This window comes from Struthio camelus, chromosome 2, assembly GCF_040807025.1.
Source record: "Struthio camelus isolate bStrCam1 chromosome 2, bStrCam1.hap1, whole genome shotgun sequence".
NCBI classification, from domain to species: Eukaryota; Metazoa; Chordata; class Aves; order Struthioniformes; family Struthionidae; genus Struthio; species Struthio camelus.
The window spans coordinates 146701786-146726244 of record NC_090943.1 but is presented as its reverse complement, the minus strand read 5'-3'; the positions used below and the strand labels follow the sequence as shown (position 1 = coordinate 146726244).

Here is a 24459-nt window from a genome sequence, read left to right as displayed (position 1 = left end):
CGTGACCGGCATAGGAAGGGGAAAGATACCTACTCTCAGTGGCTTTATAGATTCTTGATGAAAGCAGAGGAATATTGAGAGTCAGGATTTTTAGGTTCCAGCCCAGAACCAGAAGGGAAACGTGTTCTCTCTTGACACTATGATCTTTTGGTCACTGCTGCCAAGTTGGCTTTCTTTTATCCTCCTTTTTTTTTTTTTTTCTCTAATTTGTTTGTGAACTAGTGCTCTCTCTCCACATCTCTGGCAGATTTTCAAATTCTCAGATGCCTTGTCTCTCCATTCCCCATTTCTCAAGGTTCTCAACTGTAGTTTCTCAACTGTATATTGGCCCAGCCAATATATTTACTTATTCACCTGAAGGTATTTCCCTGACAGTCTCCTGTTAGTAGGATAGTCTTCTAACTAAGTTTAGCAAAGAAGGAATTTGGTGGCTTTGCAAGCCAGCTTGCAAAGTATATATTGATATGAGTGGTCTGAGTTTCTACCCCATTCTCAACAATTTAGTCAGACCCTGAATCAGTGTTAAACCTCTTCTTCCGTAGTATTTGGCTAAATAGGGAACTGAAAAGCAGTAAATTAATACATCATAAACTTCAGGCTAATTATTATCCTAAAGCTTATCTAGCTTCAGAGCTTTCCTTCAGAATCTCTTCTGAGCTAAGCATTATTTTTTATCATATATTTCCTGCTAATTGGAATGATCATTAAACATGACTCAATGGTAATTACCTTGAATTTCAGTAAAATGTTTTAGCAGGATAATGGAACAAAACAGAGCTGCGCTCCTTTGGAAATTTTTCTCATCTCCAGTATTACAACCAGGAGATCCTCTTCAAATAAACTAACCAAAAAGCATGCTGTGAGCATTGAAAGTTTCATTGGATCAGTAATGAAAGGCACTTTCAGCATGTGATTGCATCAGAGTAGCACATGCAAGAAAGTTATGGAGATGCAGACTACTGGAAAAAAAATTCTTAACTGTACTGGGGGGAAGAAGTCGTCTAACCAAGGCTTCTTCCAGGGTGAGGTAGCTTCTGCATCACCAGATCCAAACTAAGCCTGCAGCTGTTCACCAAGGACAAGAACCTCAGCAGACCTCTTCAGAGCTCCTGTACGGTCACCAGACAAATGGCATTTGTGATGGGAGACCTCACAATTAACAAACTGAATAAACAAATACGCTGCTGGAGTACCTATGCTTATGTGCATGCCGCAGAGGTCTAGTGTTTTCTTGTGCACATTTGCCAAATAATGGGGCTACTAATCTGCATATTTTCTAAGGACTTGCTGCATATATTTGTGTTCGTTTATGTATGCAAATTTTATAATTACAGTAGGTAATTTTTTAAAATACATTGGTTGCAATACGTACTAATAGATGGTAGCTGTTGGGTACAGCTGATCTGCTTCTCAGGAGATTTTTATAAGTTGTGTATATGCAGACAGAAATCTGGATATAGTAGTTGTGATGCTAACTGAATACAGTTTTCTGTATGGATTTCAGTATTCAAAGTTCAGTGGTTTAATCATAATATCATTTTCTTCAGAAATATTTTGTTGGCATGCTGAGGTTAAATTTCAGATATTAGGGTCAAACATGTTTTATGATGCAAATTATTATACAAGCAGTTAAAAGAAAAAATCTGCAAATGGTCCCCAGTGTATGCTGCCTCAGATAAAAACTGTGCTCCTTGTAAATAGTTTGTCAGTAGAAGCAGATAAGTAGATAGCGTTCCACAAAAAAATTGTATACTTTCACCACACAGGAAACCAGGTTGTCAGTCTGTATTAACTCGGAGATCAAAAAACTACAGCAAGTAGCTAAACTTGGAAACCACTAATTAAATGGGAATAACAGGATACATTAATGCACTTCTTGCCACATGAGTTGATTATTTTGTACATTTTTGGCAACTAAAGAAAAATGATATTTCTTCCAGATTTTAGGTAATAGGATCCTAGGAGAAATAAGCATTCATCATCAGGCCTGTGGGAACAGACCTCAACTTTAACCCTACACTGTATTAAAGGACTATTCTTTCTCTTTCTACAGTAACTAATTATTTAAAATTTTTAAAATTCCATCTCCATCAGTGCGCAAAACCCTCTCTCTTTTATGTTCACTGTGTTACTGGAGTCTACATTTAATTCTTCTCAAATACATACAAGTGAACTATTTATTGTTTCAGCATAAGATAGTATTCATGAGATGAAGAATAAATATGACCATCTTGTTTTAATATTTTTTATAATTTGTTATCTTTGCCTACTAATTCTTTCTTTAGAATTTTTTTTTTAAATGTGCTTTCTTGGCTTTAAAAGCTGTCTTTTTGGCATATTCTTTCTGCGTGTAAATGATACAAAACATTTCAGTAGTTCATGAAGTAGAGCTTCATACAAATTGCCTTAAAATACAAGCAAAATATAAACATGTAATGCCAAAATCCTCTCCTCCCAGTATGTTCTTGGAAGGAGGTTAGGTGTGAAATAACGAAAATCTTTGCTCTTTTGCCATTTGAAATAATTTCTGTGGAACAAACTATGCAGACAAACTAAGAAATACCATTTCCCATTGGACGATAAAATAAGACTCAGGGGGTTTCTTTTCCTGCCATGTCTCTCCCTAGCGCCGTTTGGACGCTGTGAGAAGCACTGCACCCGATCTGTAGTTACGCTTAAAAAGAAGCAAACAAAACTGCACCATAGCTCTCCCTTCAGGTTTTTTTTCTTATTTCCAAAGGCAACAATTGTATCCATTAGCAAGGTCAGTGGTTTGGAGAAACCTGGAAAATAGCAGCTACCAGAAACCCACTAGAATAATATCTCCAGCAGGTGATAGATTAGTTGGAACAAATTGGAACCATTGCACTTCAGCAATCCTGGTTTCTTTCAAGCTGTTTTAAAAATGTCGTCATTTTAATACACAATATCAGCCCTGCGGAACAGTCCACAGCAGGTTAATTTGAATCATATGATGTATCGCTGCCCTCAGCTGACATGAGCTCCGTTCCATGTGTGAAGCCATAATAAATCCATTCCCAACCGAGGCAAATTCCCTGTGAGAAGGTGAACTAATCCAGGCCTCACACTGGCATGTTAGCCCTCCGTAATTGAAAGCAGGGCCACCTGTTCCCAGCACAGTTAGCCTATAGAGAGAAAATTAGCATTAGATCAGATACTTAATATATTGAAAAATCATTCATACTACTTGCAAGTTCAGCTGTGGGCTGCTTAGCATGACATCATATATAAACCTAGGAATGTGCCCACTTGATCCCAGTTTAACAGTTTTGTTAACCATGGTGTTTGTTAACTTTGAAATGAGAATTTTTTGATTTAATGAGAGCTGACACGTGAGAAGGGGAACTAGCCAGGGTGCAGACTTTTCTAATTAACTCTGGGTCATTTGCAAAACTTTTGAGCTTTCTAGTAGTTTTTTTTCCCTTTGCTCTTTTGCAAACAAGCTTTTAAAGCACTGACACTGTAGCCATGAAATGATATTTATTTGATTAAAAGGACAAACAGGAATATTCCAAACAGGTGTACAAGCCAGTAGGTATTGCTTTATTAATAATGCACTTACTGTCTGCAATTTCAAAGTAATAATGTGTAAAATTATCAAAGTATCTTTTTAAGATCAGTGTCTGAAATATTTAGAAATCTGAATCCCAATTACTTTAAATGAACACTTGCCTAAGTATTGAAAATGAAACTGGGTGCCTAAGTCAGGTAGAAAATTCTGAAAATATTTTCTTGGTGTCTTTTGCCGTATATTGACATTCTTTGAAAACTTATTTCTAGCATTCGCTCAATTTTATCAAAACTTTTTTTCCCCTTCATATATTTCTTAATCAAGGTGTATTATTTGGCTGCTAAAGCAGCTAATGGAGAGTTACTATTTATGAGGCTTTTTGATTTCTGCAAACTTTCTCCATGACCTGGGCCAATTTATTTCATCTCTCTATGCTTCAGCTTTCCTAAATCTCTAAAGAGACAGTTAATGTTTCTTCAGTTAGGGATTTCCTTCCGTGGTGATCCCCACTGTAGTTTTTGGCCTAGCCACACAACCTTTGAGACCCTTCAGGAAAGTATTTGGTAGTTGTACAGTTCCTTCATTTCAGTCAACATCCTGTAGATAGTAGTAACCCGCTATCCTTATTTAATGGTACCGTTGTTCTTCTAGACCTACAACAATTTATTTTCGTTCAGTTGTGACCATTTCTAAAAGATAGCGCAGTTATATCCAACTGAGCCTTGTCTGAGTTCTCAAACGTAGCCAGTGTCTAGCTAAAACCTGTTAATGTCTTCATGTCCCCTTTGCATAATGTCAGTGATGTACCGCATCGTGGAAGTGTGAGTTGTCACCGCTGGGGAGCTCCCCACGGGGCTCCCTGAGGGTCGCTGTTGGCCTCACTGGCCTTAGACAGCTGCTTGGGTCTGGCGGCAGCGCCCGGATGCAGTAGGTAGAAATGCTGAGCAGTACTGCTGGCTTCTTCCTGGCTAATTGGAGCCCGTCTCACAGAAGCAGAGTACAAGATGGACTGCAGATGGCCTCTGCAGCCTTGTCTCGAGTTTCTGCCTTCTTTTCCCTTGATCCAAATTGGGAATGATGAATTAGAGGATAAAAACAATTCATTTGGATTCTTTTTGCTTTTCAATTTCTTTTAATTTGTCTCTCTTTTGATGCCTGACCAGGGACAATTGGGAACGGTACAGCTAATCTTTGCTTTACATGTGTGTGTGTGTGTCTCTCTCTTTTTTTTTTAATAAGAAGTTTAATTCTGGCAATTCAGCCACTTCCTTGTTACTAAAGGGCCACCCTAACTCCAAAGCGGAATTAGAGCTCAAGATTACCTTCACCTTCCTCAGATTTCCTCTCCTAGACTTCTGACATCCGAAAGGGTGGCTCCCAGAGAAAGGATATGACTGCTGGTGAAAGGTTTCATGCCTGTTGTCTGCTTCTCTCCTATTTATTTCGGACTGGGAAATTCAGTCCTCCTAAGAGTTCTAGGTAAATATCTTGCTCTTTTATAGCAAGACTATTTTGTTAAGAAGCTTTTTAATATTTTACAGCCTTGCAGGGTGCTCTGGAAAGTTCCTGGGGTGGCAGGGAGAGAGTCCTGTGTCCAACCACAAGGGAGAAAGATCTGGCCTTTCTCTTGCTAGCTATGAGAAATGAAAGATCCGTTGCAGAGTGCAGGATATGAGAAGTCAACAGATTCTTGGAAAATACCACGTTTTTCTCTCTCATAGTTCAACTTTTCTCATAGTCTGTGAAAAGATCCTGGGCTTAGGAGAACTTATAAATAATTTTCATGAAGTTTACTTTCTGATTTTTCAGATTAAGAGGATTTAGACTATAGTAGACTATAGTAGTTTATTAGTCATAGAAATAATAACCTAGTGTAAATTCACTTATGGAATATCTTAGGATAAGCCCACCGACTTCATTAAGGGCCGAGATTACTTGCTAGGAGCTGTTACCTTTGTGTTGCTTATTCATCCTTAGTTTACCAAATAAAAAGTCACTTTAAACAATGCCATTATCCCGAGCTCACAGAATAAAATTTTACCTTCACAGTACAAATCTGAATGTTATAGAGAACAAGGGTAAAATACTCATAACACTGAAATTTTTTATCTGAAGCTATAAGTAATAAAATGACAAAGGAAGAAATTGTTTCGGACAGAAATTTCGGAGTGCTGCTTATAGGTTTTCTTTTATAGATGTTATGATTTTGTTCAAACAGGCCATATTGAATCCATTGGGTTTTTTGTAATAGATTTCAAAATACATAATAAATGTAAGTAATATGATGACTAATGGGTCAAGTGAAGTTGGAACATTTTAAATGAGAAAATAGCTGGAAACAGTTTTCAGGAAACTATTCCAGTTGATTTTTGGTCCCCCACAAGGTGTACATTAACATAAACTCTGTAGAATCGCCTCTGGGACCTGAATTCCCTCTCCGATTTCATTATTGCAATGTGATTCTTTTCCTTTCACTGTTAAGTCATCTCCTGGTGTGGTGGGAGCATATAATAAGTGTAATTTATTTATATTTATCTAATCTCCTTTTAACTCAATAGTCATTTCATCATTCTGTTTCCTAGTAGCTGTTCAGAAAGTTGTGAAGGGTAATTAGAAACTAATAATTGACAGACATGGATTTACTTGGTAATCTAAAGAGATGTAGTGAAGAAATAGATAGAACAATTCAAATTCTGCGCTCTGATAGAAAATACTGCTTTGATGTCGTCTAGTTCAGTTTGATTTAAACAGAACCAGAAATAATTCACTTAATCTGTTTACAAATACCGGAATTGCTTTATTATTGATTTGCTGGCAATAGATACACCTGACGAAATTTGGTATTGCTGTTACGTCTCTAATCTAAAGCATTGGGGTATGATTGTGGTAGGGAGTCACTAGCAGGCAAACCAGAGAACTTACAGTGATCCAGCTGAAGAGGTGAAGGTGGCTTTAAGCCGCCTTTTGCCCTGTGCTAATTCTGATGTAATTTTGGACAATTCAAAGAGTTGGTTGAATGATGGCAACCTGTGTCTTCCTACCCGTGGGCAGCAGTTGTGTCCAGAATCTATGCTGCATTGTGTGGTGTGCTGAGGTGTTTAAACTCATCTAAAAAGATGGTTATCCCTAGGTTTTGCACCCTGAGTATTTTATTCCAGCTGCATCTAGGTGACATTGCACCATCTCTTTTCTGCCCATTTTGAATGATTGCTGAACATCTATCTTCATCAGCTGCTGTAAACAGCTCTTTGTATTTCGTCAGTTTTCGCTGTTTCTGTCCATCATTGAAATATGTTTTTCTTAGAGGGAATGTTAATGTTTCTTTTACTAAGTATAAAGTATAAAACAGGACAAAGACTAAAAACATGTTGATTGCTCAACTGAATTTTTTTTTAACATTTTACTTAAAATGCCAAAGAATCTCATTGCATACTCTTTTCCCAGTTGTAAAAATAACCTATGTCATTATGAGATAGTTAAAATATTTGCAGTGGAGGTTCCAATGTTACATTTTCTGCAGTTACACTTCTGGCTGCCACTGCTTTCTGTCGGGGCTGATTCACCGCATAATAAAAGCCTAATACAAAGCTTTGTCAGGTTATCAGTCATGACAGCATTTTTGCTGTGTGACACGCACTGTTTCAGAACAAAAAACAGGGAAGCCGTTTGCATTGCTCTGGGGTCTAGTGTGAATTTTTTTTATTGCTTTCTTGGATGAGAGCAACGTTTCTGAAAGCAAGTGGTCAGCAGCACCAGTTAGAGACAGGCACAGCAGGACAGTACTGAGCACGGTCCCCTCTGAGCTTCCCCTGGCCCAGCAGGCTTCTCTGCCTTGTCCTGAGAAAGCCCAAGGCAGAACTATTGCTCCAGTACTCATCTCCTCTTCAGGTGTTTCTCAGTCAGATTACTCTCTGGCTTTATCTTGACACCTGTCTTATCAAGTTACACCTAAGCGGTTTTAGTTTGGAGGGGTTGGGGTGTTTTCTTCTCATCTGGGCTGCCCTACCATAAGAAAGCATTAACAGTAAAATAACACCTTTGGCGAAGGAGTTAGACATGGAAAAGCTGTCACACCAATCAGTAAGGGTCCTCTCCTCATATTTACTACCTTACATGCTTAATTATGTATCAAAACCAAATTATATTTTATTTTAGTCCTTTGTTGCCATGTCATTGATGAAGAAAATTAATTCGATAAGGCACAATTTTCAAAACTGCCTCTGTGGTTCAGGAACCCAAATCCTAGGGTGAGTTAAACTTCAAGCTCAGGTGATTTTAAAAATGCTTCTCACTTGTTTTTTAAAATGTTTCACTGGAATAACTTTCTCTTTGATTGGGTGTCATAAGTAAATGAATATAATAACGCCACATGAATGGGCCTCTACTTTCTTTGTAGCTCTCTTTTCCTCCAGTGAAAGGGAGGACAGGGCCAATGCTTTCTGTAACAAGACAGGCAAGTTTTTGGATATTTTTTAGTGCCAAGAGCAGTAGAGAGATAACACTCTGATTTTTCAAAAGCGTTTGGACTTTTCTTTTCCCCCTGATTGTAATTAAAAAGTAGCTATGTAAGTATTTTGAAAAATCTTCCAAGTTGGTCATATGTGGCTTTGGATGCCCCAAAATCTTGCCCTTTTCTTATGTGCAGCTTTCTAGCTTTGATACTTGCCTTCTTATTAGGCCCAGGTGTCAGCTGATGTTTGCCACAATTTTTAGTTCAGCGGGAAAGGCTTTAACACAAGAAAAAGCATTTTCAGAAAACTATTAATTAAAATTGTAAGTTATGATTAAAATAATTTTTCAGTCTTGAATTTCAGTTAGCTGTGGCCAGTGAAGTACTGCTGACCCTTTCCTAAGAAGGTTGTCAACGTTTCTTCATTCAGATGTAGCTAAAATCTTAAATGGCTCTTAGCAAGTTTCTCTTATCTTTGTAGAAAAAGTGCTAGTTTAAAATGTAGAGACCGATCTATTAAGATATCTGAGCATCTAACTGAAATTTAGACCCTCAGGTATTTTTGAAAGTCAGAAAAGTGCTTTACCATGTGCTGAGACTTTCGGAAGTCAGTATAAGCATATGCTTAAGAACAGCTTGAAGGCTCTGCTCCTGCAACCTCTTAGCATCGTGGTAAAAAGTTCCAGTTTACCTAAAGAATGGAAGAATCAAGTTCATCTGTTTGCATCAATGTTAAGAGTAGAGAATGATCCTGGATAACTTAAAACTAGGCCCTAATTTTGGTGAGCTATCTGTGTAAACCCTTCAGCAACCAGTGTTTCCAATATGTATTTACAGTGAAACTGGAAACTGAGCAGTGCTCTTTTCCCTGAACATTTAACACAGCTTAGATGTACACACAGAATTTTAATCATATTCCGTTCGGTTCTTGGGGAGCAGTAGGAGGGAATTAAACAGCAAGCTTTTCCTCCTGCCCATTACTGAGTGAAAACTGAATTTGAAATGAAAAAAGTTTTAAACTATATTTAAGCTGGATTCCTGTAGCGAGGCATAATGTACTGACAAAGAGGTAGATAGCAGCACAGAAATAAATTTTGACTATCATAAAAATCCTGCTTTCTCTGTGAAATAATCTTCTTGGTAATTGCAGCATCACCATTACTAGAAATATCACTGCTGTCAAAAGTTGTTCATGCTATTTGAAACTTCTAAAAATTCTGTGAGATTTTCACAGTCTGTGAAGTACTAAAACCATTTACTAAAGTAGAAAAGAACGTAACTTTTAAAATATTATGTTATTTCGGTCTCCTTGGAAAAAAAAAAAGAAATCTAACCATACTTCAGTTTTTATTTGCTTCCTTTTTCACATTTAAGCGTGAAAATGCATTGGAGAATTCTGCATGTTAGCTTTGTCAAAAACAAAAGAATGTACATGTTATTCACTCCTTTAAGTGTGTTGAAAATCACTGTTGGCATTGGAGTTTAGTCAAATAGTTCTACTGTGGGTAAAACTCAAGAGAATGTAAAGTATATTTTCATTGTGATACACAAGGACTCATGTATTTAGCCTCCTACACAGTCAAGCAAAGCGTATGTCTTTCAGGAAGCTGTGGAGATCCCTGGAAAGAAAGAAGGAAATAAGATTGAGATTGTGTCATTTTCCTCCCTTATAATTGCAAATAGTGAAGACTGCTTATAGTACTTTTCATGAGATTTTAAATCAGATTTATTCATAAAAACATTGCCTTGTTGTATTTTACCATTGATTCAGTCACTGTAATGAAGCATAATAGAAATGATATTATCTCCCCTAAATGCCAAATATTTTTCCATTAAATGAGTAATTGCACAATAACCGCTAATATTTTTCTCTCCCTTTCTTTCCTACAGCTGACATAAATGTGGATATATCAAAACCTTTGAAGGCAAATCTCAGTTTTGTCAAACTTGATCAAATAAACCAGTTTTTGAAGAAAATTGTAAACACAGATGACTACGAATCCAGCAAGGAGACAGCTAAATCAGCTGGTATTGCTGCAAACGAGGATGTCACGTCGACAAGCAAACGCTCCAGTACAAGGGATTTGCTACCTGCAGTACACGCTTCTGGCGCGCAAAACGTTTCGGTGCAAGAAAACTTGTGGAGGGCTCTTTCCTGCTTCCAGAAGATTTCTGTTCACACTGTTCAAATGGTTGTTTCTATGGAAACCGTCCCACATCCAAGTAAACCCTGTTTGCTAGTCTCTTTATCAAACCTCAGTGGAAGCCTGAATATCAAAAGTGGACATAAAACTACAGGTAAGAGCTTTTGAAAATTAGAAGTGCTACTGATTTGTTCCAATAGTGGTATAGTAACCATTTTTGGGCAGGAGACATGTGGAGATGGGCCTCTAGCTAGCATAGTACATCCACTGCGGAAGAGAGCAAATCCATGATGGACTCTGTTGCCTGAGTTTTCCTTTCAGTGAGGTAGCAACAAAGGGTGCATACTTCTGTAGTGAATATCTCCTCCCTTGTAATTACTGATTTACTGACATAATTCTGAATGGAATAGTGGTTACAAGAATGACTGTTCTTATATGCTGATAAGGCAGCATATACTTCGAAGCACAAAATTTTGTAACTCAGTAACTATGTTTTATCATTAAGACCCTACATTTCTTAAAAAAAAAGAAAACCCAAAACCGAAAAAACAATTCAGAGAACAGACATATGCTGCTAGGTAATTATTGGTTCATACCATTATTCTACTCTAGGCTTATGAAGGGTTCAATTTTAACACGCTTCCTCTGGACAGCTGAGAGCCACAGAGAGAAAAGGAGAGTTCCAGGCTCAGCAACCACTTTCATTACTGCGAAAACGTGAGAAATTTTACACCTTGGGTAGAATTAGCAGAACACCAAATAGATTCCTTTAAGATGGAGAAATTTTGAATAACTTTGTAGTTTGGCTAGTATTTTAATTAAATTAATAAGACGGTACTGTTACATAATTTGGAGATGAGCCAGACCTAGGTAGTTGGGAGAGTAGTCTGAGCGATAAAGAAAATGGTCTGGAGCTGAGAGGTGCAAGTTCTAGGCCAAGCTAGGTGATGATTTATTTCTTTTTCCTCGGAAATGTCTCCTCAGGCCAGTCAGTCTCAGTGCTTCTTTATTGTTTTAAACATTAAAAATGAAAAATTTAAGGTTCATAGGACATGAAAGCCTGTGAAAGTGCTGGAGCCTGAAACTCGTGATTTATCCGTAAGTAAATAGCAGTACAGACAGGAACAGTGACTCCATTCCCACGCTTTTCCAGTCATATCTCAATCTTAGCACAGAAAGAACTGCAACAGAGTAAAGGGCCTTTTTAATATCCCTTTAATAGTTCTGGTTTTCTTTGTGTGTTATAATCCCCGTTCTTTCCATCACTTCCCCTCTACCGTTCGTACATTATCCCTCCTACGGCACATTACGGTGTCCACAGCAAGCTTCGATGTATCAAAGCCGAGCCTGTTCCATCACTGTACGATAAAGCAGTTTGGCAAAGAGCAGTGTGTTATCACTTACCCTGGAGTTTTTGTCCTCCCAGAAGGAGGACTTACCTTGCCGTGCACGTAAAGCCGCAGAAACGTTTTGCTGCAAAGTTCTGTTTCTTAATTCTTCTGGCAGTGTGCGGAAACAGATCTCTATTTTTCGTGTCACAAGTTATATATGAATCTTCAATATGTTTGTAGTCTGGCAAGCACTGTTAAATAAAGCAATACTGGGCTGAATCTAATCAGGATGCAAGTTAGTTATTTAACGTGAAGAACTTATGTAACCAGACAATAAATAGACATGAACAGACTCTTTTCACGTTTTCTCCAGTTAAAGTTGCTTTATCTTGCTGCTTTATGAAAACAAAAACATATGCACACGAGGTGTTGAATGCTAGTGTGGTTGTACAAGAAATTGTTTTAAGTTTCAAGAAGTATGAAAGATGCTTCCGCAAAACCCATTGAAACTGTGTCAGAAATTCTCTTTATAAATTGTTTGGGTTTTTATTTAAAATTATTGGTAGATAGAAACCAAAGTGGAAAACAGAACTTTAGGAAAAAAGATAAATTACTCTGTGTAGGGAAATTGTGTTATATTCTTATGTTACAAATACTTAAAAAGAATACCACAATTACTAACTAAATTTGCTTTATTATTACAAAGAAATTATGCAAGTTAACTCAATTAAAAAATATAGAGAAGCTGTGTCCCAGTCAGATTTCTTGGGAGCAAGGAATATTTAAATATGTCAGTTCTTCACTGTTTTCCCTTTTTAAAAAAGTTTTATAGATACACCTTTTGAGCTGAACAGGGTTAATGTCAGATTTTTTTATAGTATGAAACTAATACGTAAATGCTTCACTGTGTCTTTGATTTTACAGTCATATAACTATTGCGGCCATCTGCAGCAGCTGCATTTTACGAATTATTTGCTGAACCAAACTAAGCACAATGACAAAACTAGTCATCTCAGATGTACTGTTAAAAGAGAGAAAGAAAAAGGAGCATTGCTTGCCTTTTGTACAGTATGGCCATCTGCTCTACAGATGTTATTATATAGAATGACTTCAGATACAATAATTGTAGAAAATTTTCATTAAAACCTCAACAATTTGCACTTGTTTACTTGAATCTGCATAACTCCCCAGTGAGACAACACAATACGCTTGGGGTTTCTTTGGTTCTCACTAGCTTTCTCTTTGATCCTTTTTGATGTGCTGACTTTAATAAACATAGTTAAAAACACTGTTCGAAAACATCATGGAAAAAACTACAAAGGAACAATTATAGCAGTAGAAACTACTCTAATGCCTTACTTACGCAAGCTATTTTTAGTGAAATATGTTTTTTTACACGTTTTATGTGGCAGTGTTTTATAAACAGTGTAAACGGCCCCTTTTCCAGATGAGTTTTAATGTAGGATATGAAGCTGGTTTGTAAGGAATCCTATTTGTAAGGAACCCTATTATATAGAAAAAACACTCACAAGAATGTATTGTCGACATTTTTCCTCCCTCATAGAGGGGAAGAAAAAGTGCGTGACCTTGTGTAATGCGTTGACTTTTTAGCTTAAATTAATAAAGAAGCTTGCCATATACCATATAGCTTTTTTTTTTTTTTTTTTAATTGCCAGTTTTCCCCCTAGACTTTCCTGGCTTAATCACAGAAGCTAAAGGCCTTCTGTTTTAATTTTTCTTCTTAATTTCTTATGAAAGTAAAAAAGTCATAGCTTCTGAAAAACAAAGTGGCTAATTAGTTATTATTCATTTCACTTCTAACAAAATAAATTGTAAGTGCTGATCACTCATGTTGCCGTTGGATCAAATTAAAACACTCCATTTCTATTTACCCTGATGCATTTTTATACAACCCCAAACCGTTAGTGTTTCAAGGGACTTCATTTTTTTGGACACTCTTCACATTTTAATACATCAGTGACTTTTAACAACGTGGTTACTATTTCTGCTAGAATACTTATGTTCTCCTCTGTGCTTATAGTAAAATCCTGAGTATTTTAGTTTTAGTAATGTAATACTATTACAGAATGCGATGCAGCGCGTTGACAAAAAAACAAACAAAAAGTATCTCTCCCAAGAAAATACATTATTAATTTGACGCTGGGAAAGGCTGCAGGTATCGTTATTCTGATGCCCGTAAGGGCAACCGCTTAAGTCATACTGATGGTAAATAAAATTATTAATTGTAGCCATTCTATATTTCATGGTTTAGAGTTACAAGTTAATACTTGTACTGGATTAATACATGCAAATAACAAATATTTAGCTTACTTTTTGGCAGCTTATTTGTACTGGTGACCAAACCCCCGAGTTCAAGAGCTATCATTGAAACTGGTTTGCTGAGTTTTGTCCGCTGAAGCATGTGGCATCTTCTCTAGAAAGTGGCTAGAGCTCTCGAGTCTCATGTAGGCAGTAAGATTTGAGATTGCTCAGGATCACACTGGACGAATGTAGCCTGCTCTAGAGCAGTCTCATGCCTTTAAAGTTTGAATAATTTTCAGCAATAAATACTAGGAAATAGAATGCCATTCTAAACATGCGACTTGCAATTAATTTAGGCTGGTGTTGAAATTAGCACTACCTACCTGCCAAAATAGCAGATAAATGAGAGAAGCTGAGGACTGCGCTCTCCCCAGAGTGAAAGTCAGCAAGAAGCCTGGAGCCTCTCGGTGGAGCCTTATTTTGTTCTGAGTGGACACGGGAGGGAAGTCTTGCTGTTCAGTGTCTGAAGTTAGGGAGTTACATACATAAAATATTCCAAAGATCATAGACAGAATTCCCCAGCCCTGTTCTTGTATACCGATATAATTACTTTAGCATATAAATAAGGCAGAAAAGTAAACACTAGCTGAGCCTGTGAAAATCACAAGCATCTTTACTAACACTAAATGACATTATGTACTTGAGATACTCTATTGAAATAATACCAATTAAATGTGGTTATTAATTGGTGCAGAGCAGAGACCAAACTTCAATTTGGAGTTAACTGACTCTCTCGAGAAAACTCTGTTAAGGCGTTGTCATTGCCTTTGGATGCTGCAGATATGCAAGTTAGCCTATGGGGAAATAAAACATTAAATTAGATATGACTACCTAAAATAATATGCAGCAGTAACAAGCCATTTACAACACCCAGAAGACCTTTGTTACTTTTAGAAAGAAATATAAACTCTTTCCAACACTTGAACAATAGGAAATTAATTCTTTGTCAGTAAAAGCCAGAGGACAAACTAAATATTTAAATGGCCACTGAGGATTGAGGTGGAAGTGCAGCTTGTAGACAGCTACACAAATCACTAACAAACCTTAATGAATATTGGGTGTGGGCATCAGGGTCCTGTCAGATTTGACACCACGTCCCAAGTAGCTTAAACCCAACACTCAAGCAAAGGTGGAGACCTCATCAGGTCTCTAACATCTGGGATTTTATTTGTCATTTTGGCATACCCTGCAAGCGCAAAAGAAAGAGTAAAAGGGGATTATCCTGACAATGAAATGAGTTACTGAATCTTGTGATAATGAAAAGCAGAAGAATTCTAATTCCTTTCTATAGTCCCTGAGGTGGAGGTGCGTTTATAGTTCTGCACAAGCATAATGTAGGAGGGAAGAACAGATGGCCTAAAATCCATGAAACAAGACACCACCTAATCCCAGGACCGAGTACCACTATTAATCCTGGTCAGATTCCCTACTGGTACTTTGTAGCGGGGTTCAGAACTGCTACTGATGAACGGGCATGTTAATTTAGAAAAAAAAAATTCCTTTTGAAAATTCATTGCAGCTTGTTCATTCAGGAAAGCGTATACTAAGCCCATGGAACCATATTTACAGTTGAAATAACTTCAAAAAGTAGCCTTCAAATGAAATTCAATTCATAACAAATACTATTGTTTTTGTATTCTCTCTGCTTTTCGAGCGAAAGTAATTGCATACTTTTGGCGACTGGAATCCCTTTTGTTGTACGGGTTCCTGTGCTATGTGCAGCAATAGTAGGCGGTATGTCATTTTCATGGTAGTCCATGCTGTAGAATATTTGCATTCACCAGGAAATACAGATAATAGTAAAAGCCGATATTTTTTATTTATGCGTTTTATACTTTTCTGTGCAATTCCTCCAGTTCAGTCAACATTTTGCAGTGTGAGGAACAGAAAGCAGAGGTCAGTCATTATCACCAGGCTTAAGGACCAGTTCCTTAAGTTGTTTAAATTGTTGACATGCTGGCAATATGTTTCCCCTTTCCATATGACAGGAATAATTTTTACGGGATGAGATCACCAGCTTCCTACCCAAACAGAAGGTGCAATTCCAGAGGAACGTTAGGTTTCCGTGGCCGCACATTTCCACACCCTGCCTTGTACTAGCTCCGCTCCTCGCGCAACTGTTCAGTGAGCTGAGTCAGGGAGCTGATCTGACTGAAAACTAATCCAGTGGGAAAGAAAAGCGTTCAGCAAGATCATCTCTTTCCGCTGGCTCACTGGACAGGTACATATTTACTGTCCGTGCTGGCACAAAGGCAAATTCAGAAAAGTGTAGAAAGGAGGGCAGGGGGAGGAAGGGTCCAAGGGAGGGGAAAACTGGAACGTAGGTGCCTGGACCTGCGTTGGCTCTAATGCTCTGGAAAGGCATCACAAGAGTGCAGGGAGATATTTTTGTCTAAATCTCTGTATGCAATTTGTATAGCCTGGGTATATCTGTCACGATTTGAACTTCCACCAGCATATTTCACTGGGTTGCAGAGGCTAAAGCAGTTCATGGACTATTTAGTTTATTAGAGCAGCTGAAATCCATGGAATCGAGCACAGAGCAGAGGAACAAGACCAGAGCTGTAATTTGAGTTCAGCCTTGTGGCAATTATACAGGGCTACCTTTTCAGAGGCAGCCACTATTTTGTCGTGCTTCGCTTACTGTATGACCATTCATCTGCTGTTTTTTTTTTTTTAGTACTTCTAAATATCTGCAGCTAAACCAATCAGTGAGAGTTGCAGGTACCAAGTATCTTCTGAAAATAAGCCACTGTTTTCAAGCAGCCACCTAAAATTAAGATGCACAAAAGTGTAGATATTTCTTTTTAAAAATTAAGAGCTTTTAAGAATTAAGAACTTCTCCATGTCCAACTGTAAAGCTAAAGAATGTTTAGTCACTTTTCTAAAAACTACTAATCCCTTGAGATAAAACATTTTTATGATACGAGATCCAAGTATTATTCAAGTTAGTATAGTGCTCAGTCAGTACTGAAAGCTGGCCTTCCTGATCTGAAATGAACACTGTATTTTTTGCTTTCCATTATGCATTTTTGTCTGCTTAATTAGAGTAAGACAGTGCAGTTAGTTCTTTCAAGTATCCCTAATTATTCTATACCTAAGACAGCCTTGACCAAGAAAAATCCCCTTAGATCTGAATTTTATTATGCCCTCTGTGATGAGGCATCACAGAATCCAAAATTATCAAATCAACAAGTGAATTGAGATTTTTCAGCTATTTAGCATTCAAGTAGCGTGATGAACACAATGTACCTGCCCAGCTTTTCTTTAAGGGAGATGAGCTCATTTCAAATAGATAACCATCGTTGACTTCTCTTCTGATTCATCACTGACCTGAACTCCATTTGAACCTTGTTAGACACAAAACAAGCAGGATTCCTGGCCTGAGCTATAAAATATAATTAAGCCCTTTTGAAATGATGTGTAAAAGAACATAGCTTTACCCCCACTATAACCACTACCACCACCACAACCAATAAAGTTAAATCAAGCACTGCCTGTAATGGATTAAAATAATAAATGTTCCTGGATTTTAGTGTTTGAAGTATTTGAAGAAAACAGGCTCCCAGCAGCCAGGACTGCTGAATGCATGGGGACATTTATTAGTGACGAATTCAAGGATTTGGCCTGTTTAAGATCATTACTTTCTGTTTACCGTGTGTTACACATCTCATGTTTTTACAGAGCCCACATGTGTCCCTATGTAATGCTGAAAAGCTCTCTTTCAGTAACGGATTGTTAATTGGTAATGTGTAAATATTGTTCTCCTGGGGGGAATGAGCCATCGCAAGACTCCACTCCACCGTAATGAGAAACCCAGTGTAGTCACTGGATTGTTAACTGCATCTCTCCTGGAAAATTGTCCTTTACTGCATGTCTCACCGTTTGTTTGCTACTGCTGTTACCAGACCTGAATAAATGGGCTGACTTTTAAATTAACTGCACTGCTTCCCCTGTAAGTGTTTTAACGGCTGTGATTCAAAGCTTTGTTACCCTTTTCTCGCAGAAGCTTCTTCTTAGCGGATACCTGTAAACAAAGCAGTGTTAATCAGCTATCAGAAGTTTTCCCAAGAAGGAAAAATTTCATGTAGATAATTATATCTAATGTAACAAATAACAACATGTATACGTATTCAAAGCCGTCTTAGTTTCTCTGGCAACTGCAACACAGATGCCAAAGGTGCGAATATGAAGAACAAACGCTGGGAGTCAAGTATCACAGTTTATCACCTTTGTAATGCGTGATATTAAAGTGGAAGTGAATAAGGAAAACTGCTGGCTAGTTAACCTCCCGCAGTCAGATTACACCTTTGCCGTCCCGCTGTGAAAGGCACATGGGCGAGCTTGGGCTTCTTCACTGAGAGCGCACAGCCGTCTTTTGGGGGGGAAGGCGATGCGCTGGCTGCTGCGGCGGCGGGTGCGGAGCGCAGCGCTCCCGCGCACCTTGCCCAGGCAGAGCCCGAGGGGCTTTGGGACACGGTCTCGTTCCGGAGCCGCCCCAGGCTCGGAAAAGCTGTTTGCTTCCTAGAGATGAGGTTTGTAGCAAAGCTTTCCAGAGACTTTTCAGAATATAGCCTGCCTACGGTTTAGTGTGATTTGTTTTATTTGTTGTGATGCCTTTGTTTCCGTTTTTTTAAATCACGTTCGCATGTAGAAGTGTACCAGATGAAGCAGTGCTCCGCGCTCTCGCAGGTGACAGTGCAGCCGAGCAGAGGGGATTTGCAGCTACCTAAGGAAGAGCAAAGCGCATGCAGGAGTACATAGGGCATAATACGAGCGAAAAAATACGCGGCAACATTTCCACTTGTTTCATTTGGAGTTGATTCAAATATCAACATTTTAAAATGTGTTTGAAAACCGAAAGTCCGTGCTTAAAGGTCAAAACGTTGTCTCTCCCTTTGTCTGTGAAGGAGGAAAAATAAAAGAACTCTCTCTTAACACCTGTTTTACTTAAACACTAAGTGATTGTTACTATAAAGCAAGGATTGTTTTTGTTTCATTTTACGTGCTGCATTCATTAAAGTGCGCCAGGTCTTTTTTTTTTTCCTAGGCACACACAGACAAATACACTCACACACACATGCACGCAGAGCAGTTTAACTGTCGTGGAGCCTCCTGTTATTGGTAAACCCTAACATCCTTATATTCTGTGAGATGTCTTCGTAATGTTTATGTTAGCATAAATCAAGTCAGTAATGATAAAAAATTAAAGGTGATACAACATCAAAGCTAATGTTGTCTGTCTCTTAGGAAATTTTCTTCTAGTCAGTGTTCTCTTGTAGCGGTCTCCCTCTTTAATTTCTATGCAAGTTAATTTCTTGATACTACTAAACAAGTGCTGGCAGTTTTTCAAACAGTCCTACATTATTTCCAGCTGTATAAAAAGACCTGGATATTCCTTTAGAGCGTATGTCATCAGAAGGTAATCCGTACAATGACATACAGAAGCCTGATTTGAGTTGTATTTTGCTCAGTTAGCATGGCAGCATGCTGGAGTGCTATTGTGGGTCTGGGTGGAGCCTGACAATGGAGGGTTGGCAGCGTTTTTTAAACAATGTCCAAAGCAAGTGGTTCATATTTATTAGTCTCTTGGAGGAGTATTTTAAAAGTCATGAAACTATTTGTTCCTAGAAGTAAATTATTGCACATACTGAAAAGTGTGTTGGTCTTCATGAGCAATAATCCAAACAGAACAAGTTAACTTCTACATATCACAACAATCGTTTATGAAGATATATTACTTCTTTGTGGTGCCACCCCAAGTTCACTTCAAATGGAGACTTTGATTTAATCTGTTTAAACTCAAGTCAGAATTCAACAATAGATGTTTGTGAGAGATGCATGGAAGAAATGACTGAAAATAGTGTGTGGGAGGAAAAAAAAAACCAGAGGAGAATTATTTTAGATCGTTACCTTTCCAAGATGACTGCTTTAGTCATAGGAAAGCAACTTCACTAGCTGAGCTTATACTTTGAATTTTAGTATGTCATTTAGCAATCCTAAAATAAGCTCTTAGTATATACTGATATTTCTTCGCTCTCTGCCCTTTAGGATCTGAGCTTATTTCTTTCTTAATGTCATTCTCTTAGGATTTCCATGATTTTGATACCCCACTGAAAGAAGGTTCCCTTAAGCCCGAAGATCTCTTGGTTTACTACTGCTTTTTAGCAGCTTGTCATCCTTACCTGGGTTTTTTTAAGCACTTTTCTCCTAGCTCCCTCAAGACTTCACGTTGTGCAAGCTTATCTGAATGTTCTTTGCATTTTTTTCATTAAGTGCATGTTAGTTTGCATACTAAGATTCACTCCATTCCCAAGAAAGCATGTAGATATGACTGCTGAGAAGGAGGAGGGTGCTGTTCTTGCCTATAGGGAGTAGAATCTGCATCTCAGTAAGAAGAAAACAAAACTGTCATTGGGTTCCTCAGCTTTGCCTGGTATTTGTAGGGCATAATCCATGGAGGTGCTTTGTAATATTTAATTTACTTGTTTAAAATTTACTAACACCTCTTTTTTCTTTGTCTTCATTTCTCATTATGTGTATAGTGTTTGAAAAAGGCACTGCTGATTTTGAACCAGCAGGATTACGCACTTGAACGCTCAGTTATGTTTCTAAGTAATTGGGTATTGTGCTTTCTTTGTATTTTGTGGAGATGAGACGACAACAGAAGAAGGCTGCAAAAGAGTATCCATGTAAAATTCTTCCCCATGTAATCCCAAGGAAGGAAAATGGATAAATAAAACCCCTTGCATTTTGCTATCCCTTTTTTCCCTTTTGTAATTTCTGCAGCTTAGCACATACTCCAATAAAACTATAGACCATTTCTGTATATTGCAGAAGTGTGCAGTAGTTACCAAAATTTTCTCCTGTTTAAAATCAACTTTCAATGAAGACTGTAAAAAATTCAAATTTTCAAATATTGGAGTTCCTCTTAAAATGACTAAACTAAGAACAGCAGGGTATGCTCCTGCCATAAAAACGCTGCTTTTTCTTGGGTTAAGACTATATGTAATGCTGATTCATTCCACAGTTTTAGAGAATCAAGTTTAAACCTCAAACAAAAGGAGACATCATGGTGTGTCGATGTTTGTTTTCTTGATTGTCACTGGAATTTAGCGTCAAAAAACGCTGAACAGTTTCTGACTGTGTTTGTTACATGTAAGACTTACAAATAAGACCAACCCCAGAGATTCAGGAGCCAGCCTAAATAACCCAGGGCTAAAACCTCATTCACAAGTAGTGGCAACAGTCCTGTTGATTGGCAGAGGACAAAGATTCACTTGGGGACTTAATCATCCTTACTAAACTCCAAACTGCTCAAGGGAAATATTCTTGTCTGTGATTCCTACTCCAGTTAAATACAATCTGATGGCAGCATTGTAGCTGTTGGGACTGTTGGGCCACCGTCCTAGTGGGTGATGGGTATACAAAAAAAAAAAAATTGTTCCCATATATTTCCTTCCATTACATAAAATATTTCCTAGTGTTACGAAACATCATAACTCGCAGGATGCAGACAGATTTTTTCCTGGCTTCTAAAAGAGATTCATAGGAGAAGTTTTACTGCAACGTATTCAAAACAGAGAGTTCTCTTTTCGTGGGGTATTACTACCAGCAAAGGTATGAAAAGTCAAATATGAGAAGTCAAAATGGAACAGTACCTTGGAACATCTGTATGTAAGCCCGAGGTGTTTTTTAATCTTTCATCTTTTGTAAATATCCAGTTTCATTAGAAAAATAAGCCATGGGCATTATAAAGTAGGTATGGTGACATTCAGTATTCAGAACGTTGATTCCGAGTATGGGCAGCGGAAGAGAAAAAAGTTAACCCAGCCTCAGATGTAGTGTTTTTCAAGTTGATATACAAAAGCATAAGGAGATACCAAGTGTGATTTGTTTTGTTCAATTGTGATTTGCGGTATGTTAAATTCACAAGAGATATGACACTTCCAGATGGTGTTTCTTTTCTAAAAATGTTTGTCATTATTGAGACTACATAAGTTTGATTATAAATCTAACCTGCCATTATCTTTTTATGTTTTATAAAACTATATAAACTGCGAATGGTTTTGATGTGAAAAGTGTAGATTAAAATGATTTTTAAGTAAACGTTATGCATTTTGAGTTATAGTAATTATTCTGAATTATTTGAATTCAAACATTTCCGTTATTCTCCTGATAAGCGCTCCAAAGTCTAGCAAAGCAACGTTTTATAATAAGTAACCTGAACAATAGCAGAGAGAATTGTTCGAAGTAGCTATTTCCTATCAGTTTAAAATATAATCAAGTGAAGCAGCTGTTCTTATTCTTAATGTACGCTTTTGAACAAATTTCATAGTTTAATGAAAAATGTCTCTTCTCATAAACCTTAAAATGCTCACACATGTAAAAGTCATAATGTTTTGGCAAATAGTTCTTTGTAAGGAATGTGCACCAAGTGTACCTGCTCCATAACTGGAGCACTGTATAAAGGGTACTCAATAATGTTGGAAGGGCCAGCTGAAAAAGAAGCAAAACTCTTGTGGCCAAATGGCGACCCTCTCCCTGGAGAGCAGTTGTCCACCCAAGCAATTCCTTGCAAGTCCGTGAGACTGCTTATGTGAGTAATTGCTTACTGGTACAGATTCACCGTCTCTTCCTAAAGTGAATATAACAAGTAGACACGTAAATACTGGGAGAATAAATACCACAAGAATAGATTCTCTCTCTCTTTCTTTTTAGGGATTCATGCATCATCTTTTGTCCTTGACATAAAAGATTTCCTACTTAAAACAAGTCTCAAAGAAAGAACGAGATCTCTGATCGGCCCTTTCTGCTGCTCTGTTAATGTGGAAGCCAAGTGGTGTAAGCACAGCGGTGATCCTGGCCCAGAGCAATCTATTCCGAAAATGTACATTGATTTGAGAGGAGGACTGCTGCAGGTCTGTATGAGGTGCTTATGGTGCTACTATTGAACCGGATTGGCTTTGGATGATTGAGGTTTTTTCTAACTACATGAAAGCCTGTAAAGCTTTGCAGCCTAAAACAGTTCCTGAAGCTCTTTTTCTTTTTTTTTTTTTATCTTTTAATATAAGTATCTATTCTTTTATGTAAAACTGTTGATTGAAAAATTGTGTACAATGGGTTTTTTTAGTTATTCTTTAGGCCATGTATTGTAGCTGTATGTGTGTGTTCCCTTAAAAGTACTGGATCGGATTACTAACACACAGTATTTAGGGCCCTGTTCTGATGTGTGTGTGTTTGTGTGTGTATGTGTGTGTGTGTGTCCATGAGCTATGTATGTGTAATGCCTAGGGGTAGTTTTAAGAAATATATATCCTTTCTTTTTAAACTTGCACAAATTTCTCAGGGGAGTACTTACTAACTATTGTTTGTAGCAATTAATACTCAGTTTTCCATGCTATGCTCTCCGTATTGGAAGTGCCCATAATTTGAAACCAGTCCAAGAAGCATGGGAGTTCCTGAAATGTAAAATAGATTCTGTGGGACTTAAGTGGGCTTTAGGATGTGTGTCTTGTTTTAATTATTTTTATTGCAGTATCTAGACACACCAAATGTTTTAAAATAAATAAATAAATCAAACATAAAGCTCAAAAAGGAAATTTTGACATTTAGTTATGTAGTTAGACCTTTTCCCAGAACTGGCATCAGAAGAAGGTCTTAAAACCACAGCACTTGGAATAGGGCTGGTTGAATAAAACCAAAAAATATTAAAATATTGTAAGGAATAAATAAAGTCAGTTTGCTTCTCTACTTCTTTCTCATTTATTATCTACAGGTATTTGGCTAGCCCCATCTAGATTTTATTATAATTAAATTTTTAGTTAATTCCCCCCCCCCCCGAAGTTGTCTTTTAGACAAGGACCAGAATCAAATCTATGTGATTTAAGTATGTGGTCAGACAGAATAGCTTTGAGAGTGCTAACAGCAGCATTAGCAGTTCTGTTTCAAATAAATTCCTGTACAGCTAATGATTTTGCCAACTCCAAATAAGACCTCATCCTCTACCACTGTTAATTTGTGTAACAGTAGAGCCTGGAGAGCTGGCACGGGAGCGTCGCCTCATCTCTGAACATAGGTGGTAGGAGTTCCCTGCTCTGGACCTCCAACAACGGCCTGATAATAAAACAAATAAAAGCGAGGGGGAAGCATTCGAGTCTCTCCTCCGTGGGCTGGGGAGGGAGGCCTCTGGCCCTGCCCTAGGCTGCACTTCCTCAGGTTGCTCTGGAAACTCTGGAGGCTGATTTAGGGCCATTACCTGGGCAGCCCTGAGCTATTTGCTTTATTGTGGCTGAACTGTGCATAAATCCTGCTACCATGCCTGCAAGCCTCCTCGCTAGGGCAAAGAGCAAACGCTGCTTGTTGTGCCTTCCAGCTCTTGGCGCTGGCTGCCTGCGTTCTTCCCCGTAGTCTCCCCTTTCGGAACCGCGTAAGGCTCCCTTTAGCTCACGACCGCCTGTAGCTGTGTTTTCCAAGGGCTGTGGTTTACTCCGTGGGCTTACACGTAGAGGCGGAGGAAGGACAAGCTTCTTTCTCGACTGCTGTACTACAGTCCTTTTAAGTTTCTTCTCATTTTTTCATATCTGAAAATTGCTATTCCCTGATTTTGTTTTTTTTTAATTTCTGAGCAAACTTACAGTTTACTCTTTATGTGCGGACGCGGCTTGTTTACTCTTGCTC

The 24459-nt window shown here is 38.0% G+C and overlaps 1 protein-coding gene across 4 annotated transcripts in view; it reads left to right on the top strand.

Annotated features, from left to right (window-relative positions):
• The window catches only part of VPS13B (vacuolar protein sorting 13 homolog B), a 484859-nt gene that overhangs the window by 377924 nt on the left and 82476 nt on the right, over positions 1-24459 (top strand). For all 4 annotated transcript variants that reach the window (XM_068932943.1, XM_068932945.1, XM_068932942.1 and 1 more), the window contains exons 36-37: positions 9873-10280; positions 22501-22700. In XM_068932943.1, coding sequence (XP_068789044.1) covers positions 9873-10280; positions 22501-22700 — 608 coding nt within the window. The remainder of the gene's footprint in view (positions 1-9872; positions 10281-22500; positions 22701-24459) is intronic.